Raw genomic sequence first — 18,967 nt, 5'->3', positions numbered from 1 at the left:
GGCTCAGGATTAGTGCTCTCACTTCTGCACCACATGGATCGTTTCCATATTAGGCCTACACCTCTCTGACTAGTTACGTTGGTGGGCTGCGGTGGGATGGTCATGTTGGAGCTTGGCTATTAGCATTTGGAGTTTGGTGTGAATACGAGAACACTCTGAGTGAGGGCAATGGTGTAAGTACTACTTAATTACTTTTCATCATTACTACACAAAACCTAATGGTTTTACTACTTGATTGCTATTGAGATGTGTAGTAAACCAGTAGTGATTTGTGTAGTAATGAGTGATAAATTGGGACGTTCATTTCGTACTCATCACAAAATAATTATTACTACTGTGGAACCACTGAGGGGGATCTACTACTTAAAACCCACACATTCCTATACATGTTCTATTGAATCACTACACAATGCTTACACATGACTGCTGAATGCATACTCAATCCTGATTGAATTACTACTGCTATCAATGTGTGTAGTGACATGTAACTGCTGATCACTACTGAGTTGCTTCTGCTCCTTTTTACATTTTCTACATTAACCCTTTTGAAAACTGCCATTGAAAACTGACACATTTACTGTTTTCCTATTCAAAATTCACATCTTATTTCACTACAAGACTAGTGCACATGTTATTTCCTCAAGTTTCTAACTGTAGTAATATAATCAAACAAATAATAATACGCTTTTATAAACTTAATTGCATTTCTTTTAAATCAAATTATCATTTTTTTTTTATCAGGAATCAAGGTGAGACCCAAGTGCAGACCATGTGAAGTAACAATGTTTATTGTAACACCAGGGGCAAGCAAATGACAGGTCAAGGCAGGCAGGCTTGGGGTCAGGGACAGGCAGAGTTCAGTAATCCATAGGGGGAGCAAAGGTACAGGACAGCAGGCAGGGTCTGGGAGGGGCAGAGTGGTCAGGTGGGCGGGTACAAGTGCAGGACAGGCAAGAGTCAAAGACCAGGAGGAAGAGAAAAAGAGAGGCAGGGAAAAAGACAGGAGCTGACAGGACGAACGCTGGTAAGCTTGACAAACAAGACGACGTGGCAAAAGACAAACAAAACGCAGGTATAAGTACACAGGATAATGGGGAATATCAGAGCGTGACAATTTATACCTTTTTATTAATCGCTTTGACGCCTTGTCTTCATTCAGCTTTGACTTAACTACAGTGCATTAGTAAAGTATTCAGACCCCTTGACTTTTTTCCACATTGTTATGTTGCAGCCTTAAATTGTTCTACACACTACACCCCATAATGACAAAGTGAAAACAGCTTTTTAGATTTAAAAAAAAATAAAAAATACTTGATTTACATAAGTTTTCAGACACTTTGCTATGAGACTCTAAATTGAGCTCAGGTGTATCCTGCTTCCATTTATTTTCCTTGAGATGTTTCTACAACTTTATTGGAGTCCACCTGTGGTAAATTCAATTGATTGGAAATTATTTGGAAAGGCACACCTGTCTATATAAGGTCCCACAGTTGACAGTGCATGTCAGAGCAAAAGCCAAGCCATGAGTTCGAAGGAATTGTCCGTCGAGCTTTGAGACAGGATTGTGTCGAAGCACAGATCTGGGGAAGGGTACCAAAACATTTCTGCAGGGAGGTGACCAAGAACCCGATGATCACTCTGACAGAGCTCCAGAGTTCCTCTGTAGAGACGGGAGAACCTTCCAGAAGGACAACCATCTCTGCAGCACTCAACCAATCAGGTCTTTATGGTAGAGTGGCCAGACGGAAGGCACATGACAGCTCGCTTGGAGTTTACCAAACTCGCCTAAAGGACTCTAACCATAAGAAACAAGATTCTCTGGTCTGACGAAACCAAGATTTAACTCTTTGGCCTGAATGCCAAGCATTACGTCTGGAGGAAACCTGGAACCCTCCCTACGGTGAAGCATGGTGGTGGCAGAATCATGCTGTGGGGATGGTTTTCAGTGGCAGGGACTGGGAGACTAGTCAGGATTAAGGGAAAAATGAACAGAGCAAAGTACAGAGAGATCCTTGATGAAAACCTGCTCCAGAGTGCTCAGGACCTCAAACTGGGGCAAAGGTTCACCTTTCAGCAGGACAACGACCCTAAGCAAACAGCCAAGACAATGCAGGAGTGGCTTCAGGACAAGTCTCTGAATGTCCTTGAGTGGCCCAGCCAGAGCCCAGACTTGAACCTGATCAAACATCTCTGGAGAGACCTGAAAATAGCTGTGCGGCGATGCTCCCCATCCAACCTGCCAAAGCTTGATAGGATCTGCAGAGAATAATGGGAGAAACTCTCCAAATGCCAGTTTGCCAAGCTTGTAGTGTCATACCCAAGAAGACTTGAGGCTGTAATCGCTGGCAAAAGTGCTTCAACAAAGTACTGAGTAAAGGGTCTGAATGCTTATGTAAACGTGATCAGTTTTTCATTTTTAATACATTTGTAAAAAGTTATATAAACCTGTTTTTGCTTTATCATTATGGGGTATTGTGTGTAGATAGATGAAGGAAAACAAACAATTTAATTAATTTTAGAATAAGGCTGTAAAGTAACAAAATGTGGAAAAAGTCAAAGGATCTGAATATTTTCCGAATGCACTGTATCTTCAGATACTCTTTTTTGTTTCTGTACCCCATAACCTTTTAGAAAATAAAGACAAGCACAAGAGAGCCAATTCTAAGCCATTATTAATCATCTGCTAACGGGTCACATAAGACAAAACACAAAAACATTTGATAAACAATGTTAATCTTACCAACATTGGCGAGGGCCTCCTTGGCAAGAGGTCAAAATAAGTAGAAAAGGTAAGTATACTACTATGAATATACTGTACATTTGCTAACAAACACTCATACTTATTTGCTAGCGTAACGAAAACAGGCTACATAGCTAAATTCAATGGGGCTAGCAAAGCGCTAGACTAAACACAATACATCTCTATGACAATGGCTAACTGCTAAGATAGTTTTGGCTAGCAATCTATTTGATGTAGTAAAACTTGGATTGTGATAACATACAGATACTCAAGTCCTTTTATTCACCTGACTTAGAATACCTCACAATCAAATGCCAACCGTATTACCTCTCTAGGGTATTCTCTTTGGTTATAGTCGCAGTATTCTAAGTCAGGTGAACAAAAGGACTTGAGTTTCTGTATGTTATCACAATCACACCATGAGTAGTTAATCATGAAACATATACCCCTGCCTTTCTTATTCCCAGAGAGTTCTGTATTTCTGTCTGCGCAATGCTGTATGGACGGGGACAGTATATCCAGAGAGAGTCAAGATTCCGTGAAACAGAGTATGTTTACAGTCCCTGATGTCTCTCTGGAAGGAGATTCTCACCATGAGCTTGTCTGCTTTATTGTCCAGAGACTGAACATTAGCAAGTAATATACTCTGAAGTGGTAGATGGTGTGCCCACCTCCTGAGTCGGACTATAAGTCCACTCCGGTTACCTATTTTCAGCCGCCGGTGACATGGAGCAGCCTCTGGGATAAGTTAAATTGCCCTGGCTCTCGTTCTCCGTGGCCGACGTGGGTAAGACATTTAAGCAAGTTAATCATCGCAAGGCTGCCGGTCCAGACGGCCTCGGCCTCAGAGTATGTGCATACCAGCTGGCTGGAGTGTTTACAGACATATTCAATCTCTCCTTATCCTAGTCTGCTGTCCCCACTTGCTTCAAGATGTCAACCATTGCTTTCTTGTGTACAGGAACAAAGGTAACTGAACTAATGACTATCGCCCCATAGCACTCACTTCTGTGATCATGAAGTGCTTTGAGAGGCTAGTTAAGGATCATATCACCTCTGCCTTACCTGACACCCTAGACCCACTTCAATTTTCTTATCACCGCAATAGATCCACAGACGATGCAATCGCCATCACACTGCACTCTGTCTTATCCCATCTGGACAAGAGGAATACCTACATCAGAATGCTGTTCTTTGACTATAGCTCAACCTTCAACACCATAGTACCCTCCAAGCTCATCAATAAGCTTGGGGCCCTGGGTTTGAACCCCACCCTGTGCAACTGGGTCCTGGACTTCCTGACGGGCCGCCCCCAGGTTGTGAAAGTAGGAAACACAGAGCGAGAAACCTGAAAAACAACTTCTATCTCAAGGCCTTCAAGACTGTTTGGTAGCCATCACTAGTCAGCTACCACCCTGTTACTCAACCCTGCACCTTACAGGCTGAGGCCCTATATACCTAGACATGGAGTCACTGGTCACTTTAATAAATGGGAAAACTAGTCACTTTAATAACATTTACATATTTTGCATTAATCATCTCATGTATATACTGTATTCTATTCTACTATGTCTTAGTCTATGCCGCTCTGACATTGCTGAAGCTGTAGTGTTTTGGCTACTTATTTACTACCAACATCAAGTAGTATTTTTTTTTACCTGATTACTACTGGAAACACTACTGTTTTCCTACTGAACACTACTTGTGTATCTTGAGTAGTGCATAAATTACACATTTACTACACAATTCCTCCAAGTTGTTACATAGACACTACTGCACAAATAGATTGTAGTAATTCAGTAGTACGTTTTCATGAGGGGAGGCCCAGGCTTTTGTGGCGCAGGGAGTAGTGTTGGCACCTTTGCATCGCAGGATCCATGGATCAAGCCCCTGTTACAGCTCACTCTCCCTCTCCACATTGTCCTGTTACAGTTTAAGATTTTTCATAAACTGTAGGTGGCTTTGACAGGGTTTGCAGCTCCCTTGTGTGTAATGCCCTTAACCAGTAGCCCAACTGGGACTTGAACACGGGTCTCCGTCAGTCCAACACCTTAACACCAAGAGGTCCAAACCCGTTGAAGAGGTTGCTTTGTAGCCTACTAGGCCTCTAGAAACACTTATTTTCTTACCCCATCGTATTATAACCCACTGGGCACAAGCATCAATTCAACCTTTATTTCATGTTGGTTCAACGTAATTTCATTGAAATTACATGGAAACAGCGTTGATTGTGCCCAGTGGAAAGCCTATTAGCATCCCATTGAATTACCCTAAGAATACATGAGCAGAATCCATCAGCTGTGCCCAAAAAACATTGTGTGGAAATGACAATGGAATTTTTTTTGCATTTGATTTGTCATGTATCCAAAGCAATTAGCTATAATTTCTGTAGGCACAGCTGCAGGTTAATCTCGGAATATGTTGTTATACTTTGGTCAAGAGTCTGCAGACAATTCTGGACCATTCTAGTGGATGATACTAGAGATAGTCCATTAGCCTCTTAATTCTTCTGTTTGGATGAGGATCATGCTGTCAAATAGTTTCTTTCATATTGACTACGGTACCTCAAAGCTAACTGATCAAGATGTTTTCATGTAATACAATAAACCCATAAATGCTAGCCAGATGAACAGAAATTATGGACCAAGGTTAATTTAAAAAAAATACTTTCATTGTCTGTTGTGGGTCTGTCATATTGTATAAAGGATTGGAGACAGGCGCAGGAATACGTAATAGGGTGTTTTAATACTCCACCCAAAAATACAACATGCCATGAAAGGCACAGGGACAAAGCCCAAAACAAACATGTATACAAAAACACAGGGATGTAACCCAAACAAGAGCGAGGTAAAACCTCTAATAAATACACGGGACGAGACCCGCAATACACTACACAGGACAAGACCCGTAATAACAAGTGCACAATACACGCAGCACGAAAGCCGAAATAAAGCACAGGTACTCACAGACCAACGGACATGGGAACAATAACTGACAAGACAACGATAAAGAGGGCACATATATAGAATTACTAATCAGGGAAAATGGAATCAGGTGTGCGTAATGATACAGTTCAGTGATGCCTCGAGGCCAGTGGCGTAGATCTCCGGAACTGGTGCACAGAAAGAGCAGCAGTACCGGGGTAATCAGTGACAATGCCCATCTAATGAGAAGATTGAACAATGTGTGTAGTTTGCACATATTTTTATTCTCTGTGTTTAACCAGCAGACTGCAGTGGAAGGAGAAGCAGGCCTGATGTAGGCCAAACATAGCTAAAGTCGGTCATTAACTTTCCAAACGGGTAAAAACAAGACACTCAATGCTTACAGCATATAGTAAAATGTGATGTATTTTACCATTTTATTGTAGACATAAATCTCAAAGACAGCAGCATCTGAAAATGTTATAATTTCATGTCCAAGGTAAAAACTTTACAAAAATAAATAGCTTTAAAAAAGATAGCTAAAATAATAATAATAATAATAATAATAATAATATGGTCCTTCACTGAAGGTATATCATATTGTCTTTTTTGTTTTATGACATACAAAACTGGAATGAGAAATCAAACATATACGGACATCTGACAAATAATAGAGCATTCTTCGCATTATGAACAACTTTTTAAAACACAACTATGAAATTATTACAAAGGAGTTGTTCTTTATGCAAATAGATCATATTTTACACATGTTTATAATGAATTTGGGTGTACTTCCAATTCTCTGTAGCCATAGAATTTCTTTAAAACACTACATAAAAAAGGTGCAGAGCAGAGGAAAAGTCCCCTGTTACACTTTTGCCTCAGATCAGATTCCTGACCATTGTCTATGCTAAACAACATTTTACACAAAGAAAGTGTAAACTCAAACTAAAGTATTTTTTTAATGAACACTAAAATGTCTGGTTCATTCTTACTACTAACTATGCTGGTTGCTTTTTTGTTAGAAAGTACATTCTTCTATTTAGTGTCTCAACGTCTAATCTCGGAAGCACAGAACTAAAATCGTAATTGCGTCAGATTATGTTACGTAGTCTGTCCATGAGAGATTAGTTAATAGAAGACCTAATCACCTGTATGATTTGAATGATAATGGGAGAATCATCATTTATCTGTAAGCATATCAGTACCACATATCATTAATCAATAAGATAGCAGATTTTAGCTTTTTTTTCTTTTTTTTACAGGCACTAACACAATCTCACATTTAGAAAATATTATTTTTTTCAAAGGAAATGAAACAAAAGAGCAAACCACAAATAAAGTAGGTATTTTACAAAGTTTTCCATATTGTGTACCTAAAATGCGTACACAAACCCCTTTTACTCTAAATAATAAGCACTAAGTAGTTGTCTTGCAATGATAATGTCACATGTTATGGTACAAATAGTATGCCTTTAGACTAACTTTATTTGCCCAGGTCATTTATTGGCTCGGAGTCTCTGACTGTTTAGTTCTGGGTTATATGCTGGAAAATTGAGGTATATTTAACCGCAATGGTGTTTGTCAGTAGGTTTTCTGCAAAGTAATAGCTTTTCGGAGAGAATAATAAGTTGCACACAGTACCTTTGTCTATTTTATCAAAACATGTACATCCTGAGGTAGATCTCGATTGGTTGAAACATCTCTAGTGGTTGTAAAACAAACTCACAGGCCAGTGCCCTGAACCTGTCCGGGTTAGTTAGTGCACTCTTAATTTCCTAACTAGGGTTTCCCTGCTTTTCTCTAAAGCACGGCCGGGTCAGAGTGGTTAAGGGTCCACTATACTACCAAAGTTCTCTATCTCCATGGCTCCTCGCTAGCACATTTGGTAAACACACTCTCCCGACACTGGCGCGGGTTGCTTATTGGTGTCGCACTTCTCCGACTCGACAGTCTTGCCGGTGTAGTCTATACAGACAACACTGCGTCGGCGTTCCCCCTGGCCACAAGTTTGTGAACAGGACGACCAAGGCCCCATTTGCCAGATGGGGCACGGCAGATCAGCACAGGGTCTGATATCTGTGGGTTTCAGGTCCTTATCGCAGGTATTGGAATGGAAACCAGCGTTGTCTCTGCATTCGACGTTCCTTCGGGACCACCCAGAGCCGCAACTCTTGGAGCACTCTGACCATTCGCCCAAACGCCACTGGGGCACGCCAAAAGCCTGGATCATATGCAGCGAAGCCTTTCTCTCTTTGGATTTAGTGAAAGACACATCTTTGGGGATAAAGAATGTGTATTTGACCTTGGGTGGAGATGCCTCCCCAGCAGTGGCCAGCAACTGGATGGTGATGGCCTCCCTCAGTTGTCTGAAGCTTTGTATTCTCTCTAAGGTGGTGGACGAGCCACTGTACTTCAGCACAGCCCCGAGAACAGGGATATCCTGCTCCACCGTGGACACAGAGAAGTTACCATTCAGTATGTAGCCACCGCCCTCTCGCTTGACCGCCAGGTAGTTTCCATCGTGTTTGATGTTTCTATGGCTACGCTGTTTGATGTCAATATTGGTCGCCCCGACAGGAATGGTCACAATGTCGCTGTATCCATAACTGAAAGAAAGAAGCTAAATGTCTCATTACAGCTGTAATCACATCAGCAGCACAGAAGACTATCAAACAATAATACTTTCTAAATATGACTATTATTTAGTCTGGATCATAATAGCTATTAGGGTCATACATGCTTGTTACCAGAAATGTAATTGGAATATTTAGGTGTACTCACGTGGCTTTGTTGTATGAACCAGTGATCTTCCTGCAACTGAGGCCATCCCCACCACACAAGCCACACTTGTCAAGCCTCTTGTTGGAGCCGATCTCTTTGTCACAGCCCGCCTTGACACATTGGCCTTGTACACAGACAGACGTAGTGTCGGGACCACATGTGGTGCCGTCGACAACCTATGGACCACAAATGCAAAGTTGACGTCTCAACTGACTAAACACTGTGATTCACCAAACAGTGAAGGTAAGCTGCAAAATTATTTATTTACAGTGGCTAACTTTCTACAGATGACTTTTAGTCAACATACCTTGGCTTCAAAGACTTTGAATTCACTGCTGCCTTTGGCCCGGCAGAAGAGTTTACACCTATCCCGGGGCGACACACCAGCGTACTTTGGAATCCATTGCTTCATGTTCCCCAGAATGTCCAGATAGTTGAAGGTGTTGTACTTCTCACACTGCTCCTCTCTAAAACTCTTCGCTAATGTTGGAGAAAATGACAAAGCAAAAAACAATAATAATCCATCGAACTAATATCAAAGCAGAGACATTTATTGAAAAACCTAGGTTACAAACGTCACTATAGCTCACCACTATATAAAAAAGTGAAATGCTATAGTGCAAGTATGGCTTACCATCATTATCCTCACACGCCTGGGTGTTGCAAGACTGGTACTGAACTCTCTGGCCCTCGCAGTATTTTCCGCCATTCTGGGGCACGGGATCTGTGCACTCCCTGTAGGAGAACTCCACACCCCCCCCACATGTCCTGGAGCACTGTTGCCATGGCCCCCAAGCGCCCCAGCCACCATCCACAACCACCTGTGGTAAAGCCAACAGATTGAGTACTGAGTGCCATGATAACATGAGCCGTCCAACTCAACCACACTCTAGGCTGAGACATCAGCGTCTCTTGGCATGCCATGACTTGGGTAAATCTGTCCGTCAGTGTGGCACGCTTCTGCTGTCTACCACATTCCTGCCCTGTGTGTCACCACTTGCAGAACCCGTTGCGCCCTTGGCAATACTAAACTGTGTGTGTTCATGTGTGTGTTTCACAAGGTTTTATTAGTGGGTGAGAAAAAAGTATATTTACTGCCAGCATGTCAGTTTATAAATCAAATTTATTGACATGCTAAAGAGCTTGTACTCTCAAAAGTACGGTCTTCCTTACAACGCAGGAAGGAAAACCTCTATCACAGATAAATTAATACACATACAGTAACTAACAAGGCATTCTGAGCCAGTGTTGGTATCAAAATGCACTACAAGACCAAATATGGGGGATTTTTTTTCTCCCCCCTTTTCTGAGAAAAACTAGGGCTTACCTTTGGCTGTGTGACCTCGTGGGCTGCCATGCATGCACCGTGCAGACAGCTCTTGTTGGTGGCGCACGTGGTGCCATCCGCCCAGTGGAGGCTGCCGTTTCTGGTGGTGCAGTGGGGCTTGCCCTCCTCCCGGCACCACAGCTGGCTGCAGACATCACTGTCAGAGGTGTTGGGGCAGTGCACAAACTCCTCCCCAAACATCTGCTGGCACTGGCGGTCGAGGCCGTAAGTGGTGCCTGGAAGTACACTGGGTAACGGTAAGATGCTCTCCGGTGGATCCAAGAGGCAGTCGCCTGTGATTCAACACACAAGAGTTCTGTTTTTAAAAATCTGAAGGTTGTATAATGTGGAGATTTGACAGTGACAGAAGCTGACTTTGTTGGAGTCTTCTCACAGACACATTCTGAACAGTTGAAGCTTCTCAAACCCATGATTACCTAAACTCAGCAAGAAAAGAAACATCCTCTCACTGTCAACTGTGTTTATTTTCAGCAAACTTTAACATGTGTAAATATTTTTATGAACAGAACAAGATTCAACAACCGAGACAAACTGAACAAGTACCAAAGACGTGTGACTAACAGAAATTGATTAATGTGTCGCTGAACAAAGGGAGGGTCAAAATCAAAAGTAACAGTCTGTATCTGGTGTGGCCACCAGCTGCATTATGTACTGCAGTGCATCTCCTCCTCATGGACTGCACCAGATTTGCTGTGAGATGTTACCCCTCTCTTCCACATAGGCACCTGCAAGTTCCCAGACATTTCTGGGGGGGAATGGCCCTAGCCCTCACCCTCCAATCCAACAGGTCCCAGACGTGCTCAATGGGATTGAGATCCAGGCTCTTCGCTGGCCATGGCAAAACACTGACATTCCAGTCTTGCAGGAAATCACGCACAGAACGAGCAGTATGGCTGGTGGCATTGTCATGCTGGAGAGTAATGTCAGGATGAGCCTGCAGGAAGGGTACCACATGAGGGAAGAGCACTTTTTGCCAGTCCTGTCTGGTCCAGCGACGATGGGTTTGTGCCCATAGGAGACATTGTTGCCAGTGAGGTCTGGTGAGGACCTGCCTTACTACAACAGGCCTACAAGCCCTCAGTCCAGCCTCTCTCAGCCTATTGTGGACGGTCTCAGCACTGATGGAGGGATTGTGCATTCCTGGTGTAACTCGGGCAGTTGTTGTGGCAGTTGTTGCCATCCTGTACCTGTCCCATAGGTGTGATGTTAGGATCTACCAATCCTGTGCAGGTGTTGTTACACGTGGTCTGTCACTGCGAGGACTGCGAACTGTCTGTCCTGGCTCTGTGTAGTGCTGTCTTAGGCATCTCACAGTACGGACATTGCAATTTATTGCCCTGGCCACATCTGCAGTCCTCATGTCTCCTGCAGCATGCCTAAAGCACGTTCACACAGATGAGCAGGGACCCTGGGCATTTTTCTTTTGGTGTTTTTCAGAGTCAGTAGAAAGGCCTCTTTAGTGTCCTAAGTGTTTATAACTGTGACCTTAATTGCCTACCGTCTGTAAGCTGTTAGTGTCTTAACAACCGTTCCACAGGTGCATGTTCATTAATTGTTTATGGTTCATTGAACAAGCATGGGAAACGGTGTTTAAACCCTTTACAATGAAGATCTGTGAAGTTATTTGGATTTTTACAAATTATCTTTGAAAGACAGGGTCCTGAAAAAGGGACATTTCTTTTTTTGCTGAGTTTATTTGTAGAAATGTTCAATGAGCTTTAGTGTGATGGTGTTCTTGACCCAGTGATCAGACCACATTCTTAGCCACATACGCTCTCTTTGGAATCACTGACTAACTGATAAAGAACATTTGCTTGTAACAGCTGTTACTTTTGGCTAGTGAGAAACAAAACCTTCTCTGTATGTATGACACAGAGGAAAGAAAGGGCTTGATTAAATGTTACAAATAAAATAAAAATTCATATAACAAACACATTGCCATTCACTCCCAATTTCAAGTAGTAACCACAAACAACCTGGCAGCCAATCTCTAATTTCCTTATGACGTCTCCAATGTACAGTGCATTCGGTATTCCGACCCCTTGACTTTTCACATTTTGTTACATTACAGCTTTATTCTAAAATTGATTAAAATGGTTGTTTTTCCTTCTCAAATCTATGCACAGTACCCCATAATGACAAAGCAAAAACTCATTTTTAGACATTTCTAAAAAGGCCATACCATAAAGACCTGATTAGTGGAGTGCTGCAGAGATGGTTGTCCTTCTGGAAGGTTCTTCCATATCCACAGAGGAACTCTATAGCTCTGTCAGAGTGTCACCTCCCTGACCAAGGCCCTTCTCCTGCGATTGCTCAGTTTGGCCAGGCGGCCAGCTCTAGGAAGAGTCTTGGTGGTTCCAAACTTCTTCCATTTAAGAATGATGGAGGCCACTGTGTTCTCTGGGAACTTCAATTCTGCAGAAATGTTTTGGTACCCTTCCCCAGATCTGTGCCTCGACAAGATCCTGTCTCGGAGCTCTATGAGGTTGAAGGAATTGCCCATGTTTTGGTTTTTGCTCTGACTTGCACTGTCAACTGTGGGACCTTATATAGACAGGTGTGCCTTTCCAAATCATGTCTAATCAATTGAATTTACCACAGGTGGACTCCAATCAAGATGTAGAAACATCAAGGATGATCAATGGAAACAGGATGCACCTGAGCTCAATTTCGAGTCTCAAAGCAAAGGGTCTGAATACTTATGTAAATGTTGTATTTTATGTCAATTGTATATTTCATAACTTTGCAAACATTTCTAAATACCTGTTTTCGTTTTGTCATTATGGGGTATTATGTGTGGATTTATGAGGATGTTTTTGAATAAGGCTGTAACGTAACAAAATGTGGAAAAATCAAGGGGTCTGAATACTTTCCGAATGCACCGTATCTCCATATTGAGATTTTTTTGCAACTGCAGAGAGTCTTTTGCATATAAGCAAACCTGAGGTGAGAAATTAGGTAACATTGGGAACACTTGTGAAGCCCACAGGTATAATGCTTTTAAACTTGTTATAAGCCTACTGGAAGAGTATTTTCAGTGGCCATATTTAGTTTAATTGGGTAGATATTGTAAAAGAAAATAGAGAAGTGAAAACTGGGCCCTCATACGAGTGGTTTAACCTAGATGGCTCTAGTAAAAACAGAAGGCTCTAGTAAAAACAGAAGGCTCTAGTATAAAAATATATATACACGTTTTTGTTGTTTTTTTAATCGGTCTTTAAAATGTATATCGGATTTCATTCATGTCCAACCTTCTGACGCCACTTCCTCCTAGGAAGTGTTACCAAATAAGTTTTATTTGCCTACATCAGAGTTGTCAGTGTTGTTTGTCAGCATGACATACCGTGTCCGTTGTCAAAGAACTCCGTGACGTAGAGAGCGCTGCAAGGGGACCAGGGGAAAGTCTTGTTGAGGTGAACGAACAGAGGGGCCATCATGTGATGGCCGCCTAGATTCCCAAACATCCTCTCGCAATTCTTGGAGTCGTCGTGAGGCATACTCAGCACATGGCCTAAAGGAGAACAATACTGTATCAGTATTCAGTACCGATCATGGGACGAAAGCGGCACCCTGAAAACCCATTCAAATTAAATGTGAACTATTTAAGGTATGCTATGGAAGTAAATTTACTAATAGTTTAGATCTACATTAGGCTTGGGGGTTGACTATCTTATCAATTTCTTATCTCCTTAAACCACACAATTATTAGTTGTAGGCTAACAACCTTTTGCATAATCTTTCGGCTCATGGGTGTGCCCCTTTCTGTCCAAATTAAGTTATTTGTAGACAATATTTCTGTGCATATAGAGGAACATTTTTGACGAGGCAAAATGTATGTAGACCTATAGTATCTTTATATATGGTCGCTATTAAAGTTTGACAAAGTCTAATTTTTTAATGCCCAAGTCATACCAAGTTCATGGGCAGCAGTGAAGGCTGCTTGAAGTCCATTGTCCTCAATGACAGAGCAACTCCTTTTTGGATCGCACATGGTTCCCACATCAGCAACTCCTAGGGTGTCACAACTCTGATGTCCACAAATATCCTGGAAGACAGACAGCAGCAGTTTAAAACAGTGAATCTTTAGACAGCATTTGTATTTGTCCCTGGTTGTTTTTTCTCTCCCCTTTTCCATTATAAAATGAAGCAAATAAATATTCCTGGCAGACAGAAGCAGATCTATGATGTGGGGAAAGTAAAGGTGTGGTATCAGAGATATACACTGCTCAAAAAAATAAAGGGAACACTAAAATAACACATCCTAGATCTGAATGAATTAAATATTCTTATTAAATACTTTTTTCTTTACATAGTTGAATGTGCTGACAACAAAATCACACAAAAATGAGCAATGGAAATCAAATTTATCAACCCATGGAGGTCTGGATTTGGAGTCACACTCAAAATTAAAGTGGAAAACCACACTACAGGCTGATCCAACTTTAATGTAATGTCCTTAAAACAAGTCAAAAATGAGGCTCAGTAGTGTGTGTGGCCTCCACGTGCCTGTATCACGTGCCTCCCTACAACGCCTGGGCATGCTCCTGATGAGGTGGCGGATGGTCTCCTGAGGGATCTCCTCCCAGACCTGGTCTAAAGCATCCGCCAACTCCTGGACAGTCTGTGGTGCAACGTGGCGTTGGTGGATGGAGCGAGACATGATGTCCCAGATGTACTCAATTGGATTCAGGTCTGGGGAACGGGTGGGCCAGTCCATAGCATCAATGCCTTCCTCTTGCAGGAACTGCTGACACACTCCAGCCACATGAGGTCTTGCATCGTCTTGCATTAGGGGGGACCCAGGGCCAACCGCACCAGCATATGGTCTCACAAGGGGTCTGAGGATCTCATCTCGGTACCTAATGGCAGTCAGGCTACCTCTGGTGAGCACATGGAGGGCTGTGCGGCCCCCCAAAGAAATGCCACCCCACACCATGACTGACCCGCCAAACCGGTCATGCTGGAGGATGTTGCAGGCAGCAGAACGTTCTCCACGGTGTCTCTAGACTCTGTCACTTGCTCAGTGTGAACCTGCTTTCATCTGTGAAGAGCACAGGGCGCTAGTGGCGAATTTGCCAATCTTGGTGTTCTCTGTCAAATGCCAAACGTCCTGCACGGTGTTGGGCTGTAAGCACAACCCCCATCTGTGGACGTCGGGCCCACACACCACCCTCATGGAGTCTGCTCAAACGGTCAGAAACAGACGCATGCACATTTGTGGCCTGCTGGAGGTCATTTTGCAGGGCTCTGGCAGTGCTCCTCCTGCTCCTCCTTCCTCAAAGGTGGAGGTAGCGGTCCTGCTGCTGGGTTGTTGCCCTCCTACGGCCTCCTCCACGTCTCCTGATGTACTGGCCTGTCTCGTGGTAGCGCCTCCATACTCTGGACACTACGCTGACACAGCAAACCTTCTTGCCACTGCTCGCATTGATGTGCCATCCTGGATGAGCTGCACTACCTGAGCCACTTGTGTGGGTTGTAGACTCCGTCTCATGCTACCACTAGAATGAAAGCACCGCCAGCATTCAAAAGTGACCAAAACATCAGCCAGGAAGCATAGTAACTGAGAAGTGGCCTGGTCACCACCTGCAGAACCACTCCTTTATTGGGGGTGTCTTGCTAAATGCCTATAATTTCCACCTGTTGTCTATTCCATTTGCATAACAGCATGTGACATTTATTGTCAATCAGTGTTGCTTCCTAAGTGGACAGTTTGATTTCACAGAAGTATGATTGACTTGGAGTTACATTGCGTTGTTTAAGTGTTCCCTTTATTTTTTTTGAGCAGTGTATTTCAACAACATGCCTTTCCCTTCACATGTCAGGATGGCTCTCTGTAACTGAGATACATATTTCCTGGGGAATATGACCCAAACCACAAGACACAACCATACATGATTCAAAGAACATCTGGACTGAGAGCGACATGCTGAATTCAACTCAGCATGTGTACACCTTGTTTTGCAGAAGCATCACTCACTGGAGACCGCATGTACAAACTACTTCCAATTTAGGTCTCGAGTTTTTGGTTTATCTTATGACAAGACATGTGGCACACATTCTTTGGCAGGTCAAATTCAGGGCAGCAACATCACACCCATACTCTGGCCATTTTAAGGATGTCATCTTCACTCAAGGCTGATTTGTAACCACTCTAAAAATAGCTCATAGGAGAGCCTTCAGCCCTATTTGTTTCAAAGCTCATCCGATCTGATTCATTGACACAGGCAATTGTGTTTCATTAGAGATCACATAATAAAATATGACATTATTTCATTAACTCTCCAAACCACATGGTAAGATGGTTATGGAATAAGTCTTTGGGGAAAACCTGTGACATTGATGCAGGCAGTGCTCACCTCTCGGGTAAAAAGCAGAGCAGTGTCGTAGTGCTCAGGATGCCTCTGGCTGGCCGGGTTGAACTGTTGTTGCCAGGCACAGAAATTACGCAGAGCGACTCCCCCGTTATTGGAGAGTGACGGTCCAACCTCCTCGTCTTCCACCACCACCATTTTCACCACCACCATGTGGACAGGGTTCTTGATACTGGGATGTTTGTAAAGCTGGGCTGCCACAGAGACCAAGGTCAGGATATAGTGCTGGATCAAGGGAGGACAACAGGCAGTTAGATATTAGAGAGGATTACAAGGCAACACTCTTGGTGATGATTTAAGCTAAAATCCTAAAACTAAGTGAGTGAAATAACAGCGAGACTGGAATTAAACGCATACAGTACCAGTCAAATGTTTGGACACACCTACTCATTCCAGGTTCTTTATTTTTACTATTATTTTACAATGTAGAAAATAGTAAAAAATTAAGAAAAACCCTTGAATGAGTAGGTGTCCAAACTTTTGATTGGTACTGTATACAAAAAAAGGAAGTATCCTTAAAAATGTCAAATGCTCTTTATCATTTACATGACCCCAACATTGTTTAAATGGTGATGCTCACAGCTAAGCCATAAAGAATGCAGAACGAAATTACTGCCAAAGCATAATTCTCCTGCCTGACTTCATCAGATGTTTCCCAATCCCATCATTGATCTATATGAACTCAGATTTTTTTTAATGATCTCATTACTCCAACTTAGTTTACGCCATGCATATCAGATAAATAGCAAGTGTGGAGAGCCTAGTCTTGCATAACAGAGCAGAAACATTGTTTCTGCATCCAAAATATAGCCTAGCATTATTTCAATTGAAACAGAAATTAGTTTTTCTTCTTTAAAGCATTTGATTGTGGGTGTTTCCGCATTGGGAGTTGAATTGATTTTAAACCTTGAACTAGCCTGTTAAGAAAACTTCCCACTGGGTACAGATGTCGTTTCAACGTCTAGTTTTGATTTACACATGGTTGAGGTGTCAACTGACAGTGAATTAAACGTGAAATCAACAGCAAATGTCACCATGACATTGGATTTAGGTTAAAAGTTGGGTGGAAAAAATAGGAAATGCCCTTGCATTGACTTTGTGTTAATTCACTCAGTTTTCCACGTTAATTCAGTCATCACATTGTTTTTTCTTTTTTTTGGGGGGGGGGGGGGTTAAATTATGTGGAAACAACTTTGATTCAACCAGTTTTTGTGTGCAAGAAAGTGTCATTGCAATTATAATGTATTAAATTATTAATATAGAATTGTGACAGTATGGCACTTTCATTTTTGTTAAATGCAATCAAATGAGTGAATCAGCATGGGCTATATTACTCGAATATATCCTACCTTTATCTCATCTCCATAGAAATGTGTCATCGACGTGTCTGCAACCACCAGCGTCTCAATAAATCGTGGTGCTGATACAAAGCGTTTCCCTCGTAATTGTCTCTCAGGATCTTTTTTCTCATGCAGAAAACGTTCGTTGTCTGCTTTTACATTACTCTCCTCCCTCAGTTGATCAAAGACAGTTTTAGTGTGATTTGGTGCTTCTGTGGGCGTCCTTCTTTTGATAAAATGTAACTGTTCAGTGGACCTCTCCCTTTTCCCTGAGCCGAGCACTTTGGGCTCAATTAAATACTCATCCCCGTCTGTAACAAACGATCCAAGGATGCCATAACAGATACTGACCGCAACAACAGAATCTTGGTTGGAGTCCACAGTCCCCGAGTAAAAACAGCTTCTCAAATCTCTTTCTATCTGCTCAGTCTTGTTTATCAAGTTGTGAAAGTCAGTTTCAGTTTCAGAGTGTCTCCCCTGGGCACCTGGGGCGCTGCGTAAAGCGTGGATATCTTTAGCTTTGATGCGTTGAATTGTCAGTGTAGGAGATAAGAAACTGTTATCCGGGCTTAAATTCAAAGTGAAATCGCGGCCAAAGGCACTGAGTCTAAACCTCGGCTGTTCTTCACTTCGTTTCCAAAAACGACCGCTGCTTCTTCCATTTATCCGGACAGGTACAATTTCCTCGGATTCAAACAATTTCGAAAGTGATTTGTCTATTACGCACAGAACTAGTAAAACGAAACACCGTTTTGAACACATCTTCTGCAACGTAAATTGCACTCAAAAAGCTATTAAAACAAAGACAAGCTTTCAACCGAAATTCCGGACCAAGCCCATACGCAGCTGGACTCGTCAATTGATAGTGTCTGTAGTCGGTAGAAAATCTTTAGTCACTGCTATTTTTAGTCTTGGCGACCTCTTAACTAAAATATTTTTTCATCAATATAATGTAACAAAAATCCAATGTTGTATAGTCAGTCTGTGTCGAGAATGTCTGTTATTTTTAGTTTAATTGTGTGATCTTCATTGCTATTATAGCGGAGCTAAAATACTGTTCTACCACTCGGCAGCACCACTGAATACTAGGAGTAGCAGCGGTATTTATACTTTCTTGTCTTCCCTGGACAGAAGAGGATTGTTTTTTTATATCACTCGTTGCCTCAAATTCTCCTCCCACTCGTACCTCATGAGAAACTCTTGGAATCAACGGATCCAATGAGAATAGACCAACCCCCCCGTCTGAAATAGCTGCAGTTCGACAACCCTGCAACTAATATTAACTCGGCATAGGCCTGCAGCACATGACGCTTCAACCTGGACACCCATACTATAATTTAAGGGCTCGGTCAGTTATTTCTGAACTTTGAGTGACTGCCAGTGCAGTGACCCCCAAGTGACTCCCATATGTAGGCCATAGCATATCCATCACGACCATGGTCCTCATTCGTCGAATAAAC

At 42.4% G+C, this 18,967-nt stretch overlaps 1 protein-coding gene across 1 annotated transcript; it reads right to left on the bottom strand.

Annotated features, from left to right (window-relative positions):
• Positions 1–5,466: 5,466 nt before the first annotated feature.
• On the bottom strand, positions 5,467–18,607 carry LOC135552794 (A disintegrin and metalloproteinase with thrombospondin motifs 8-like). The gene is made up of 9 exons (XM_064984642.1): positions 17,517–18,607; positions 16,153–16,392; positions 13,709–13,841; positions 13,140–13,307; positions 9,776–10,068; positions 9,083–9,269; positions 8,756–8,928; positions 8,449–8,624; positions 5,467–8,273 (listed from the first exon to the last, which is right to left on the bottom strand). Exons 1-9 carry the CDS (start codon positions 18,267–18,269, stop codon positions 7,541–7,543), a joined length of 2,856 nt encoding a protein of 951 aa, XP_064840714.1. The 5' UTR covers positions 18,270–18,607; the 3' UTR covers positions 5,467–7,540.
• Between the last annotated feature and the right edge of the window lie 360 nt (positions 18,608–18,967).

This window comes from Oncorhynchus masou, chromosome 13 (genome assembly GCF_036934945.1).
Source record: "Oncorhynchus masou masou isolate Uvic2021 chromosome 13, UVic_Omas_1.1, whole genome shotgun sequence".
In the NCBI taxonomy this organism is placed as follows: Eukaryota; Metazoa; Chordata; class Actinopteri; order Salmoniformes; family Salmonidae; genus Oncorhynchus; species Oncorhynchus masou.
Note: the sequence above shows the minus strand (reverse complement) of the source record. Positions and strands in the feature narration are given on the sequence as shown.

What these genes read in the sequence shown, in the direction of transcription:
- LOC135552794 (XM_064984642.1), bottom strand. Translation starts at nt 18,269, where the DNA reads ATGTGTTCAAAACGGTGTTTCGTTTTACTAGTTCTGTGCGTAATAGAC. An exon ending in CTCTGCTTTTTACCCGAGAG is followed by an intron (nt 13,842 to 16,152) that starts GTGAGCACTGCC and finishes TCTGTCTTCCAG; the next exon opens with GATATTTGTGGACATCAGAG. An exon ending in ACGAGGTCACACAGCCAAAG is followed by an intron (nt 9,270 to 9,775) that starts GTAAGCCCTAGT and finishes GCTTTACCACAG; the next exon opens with GTGGTTGTGGATGGTGGCTG.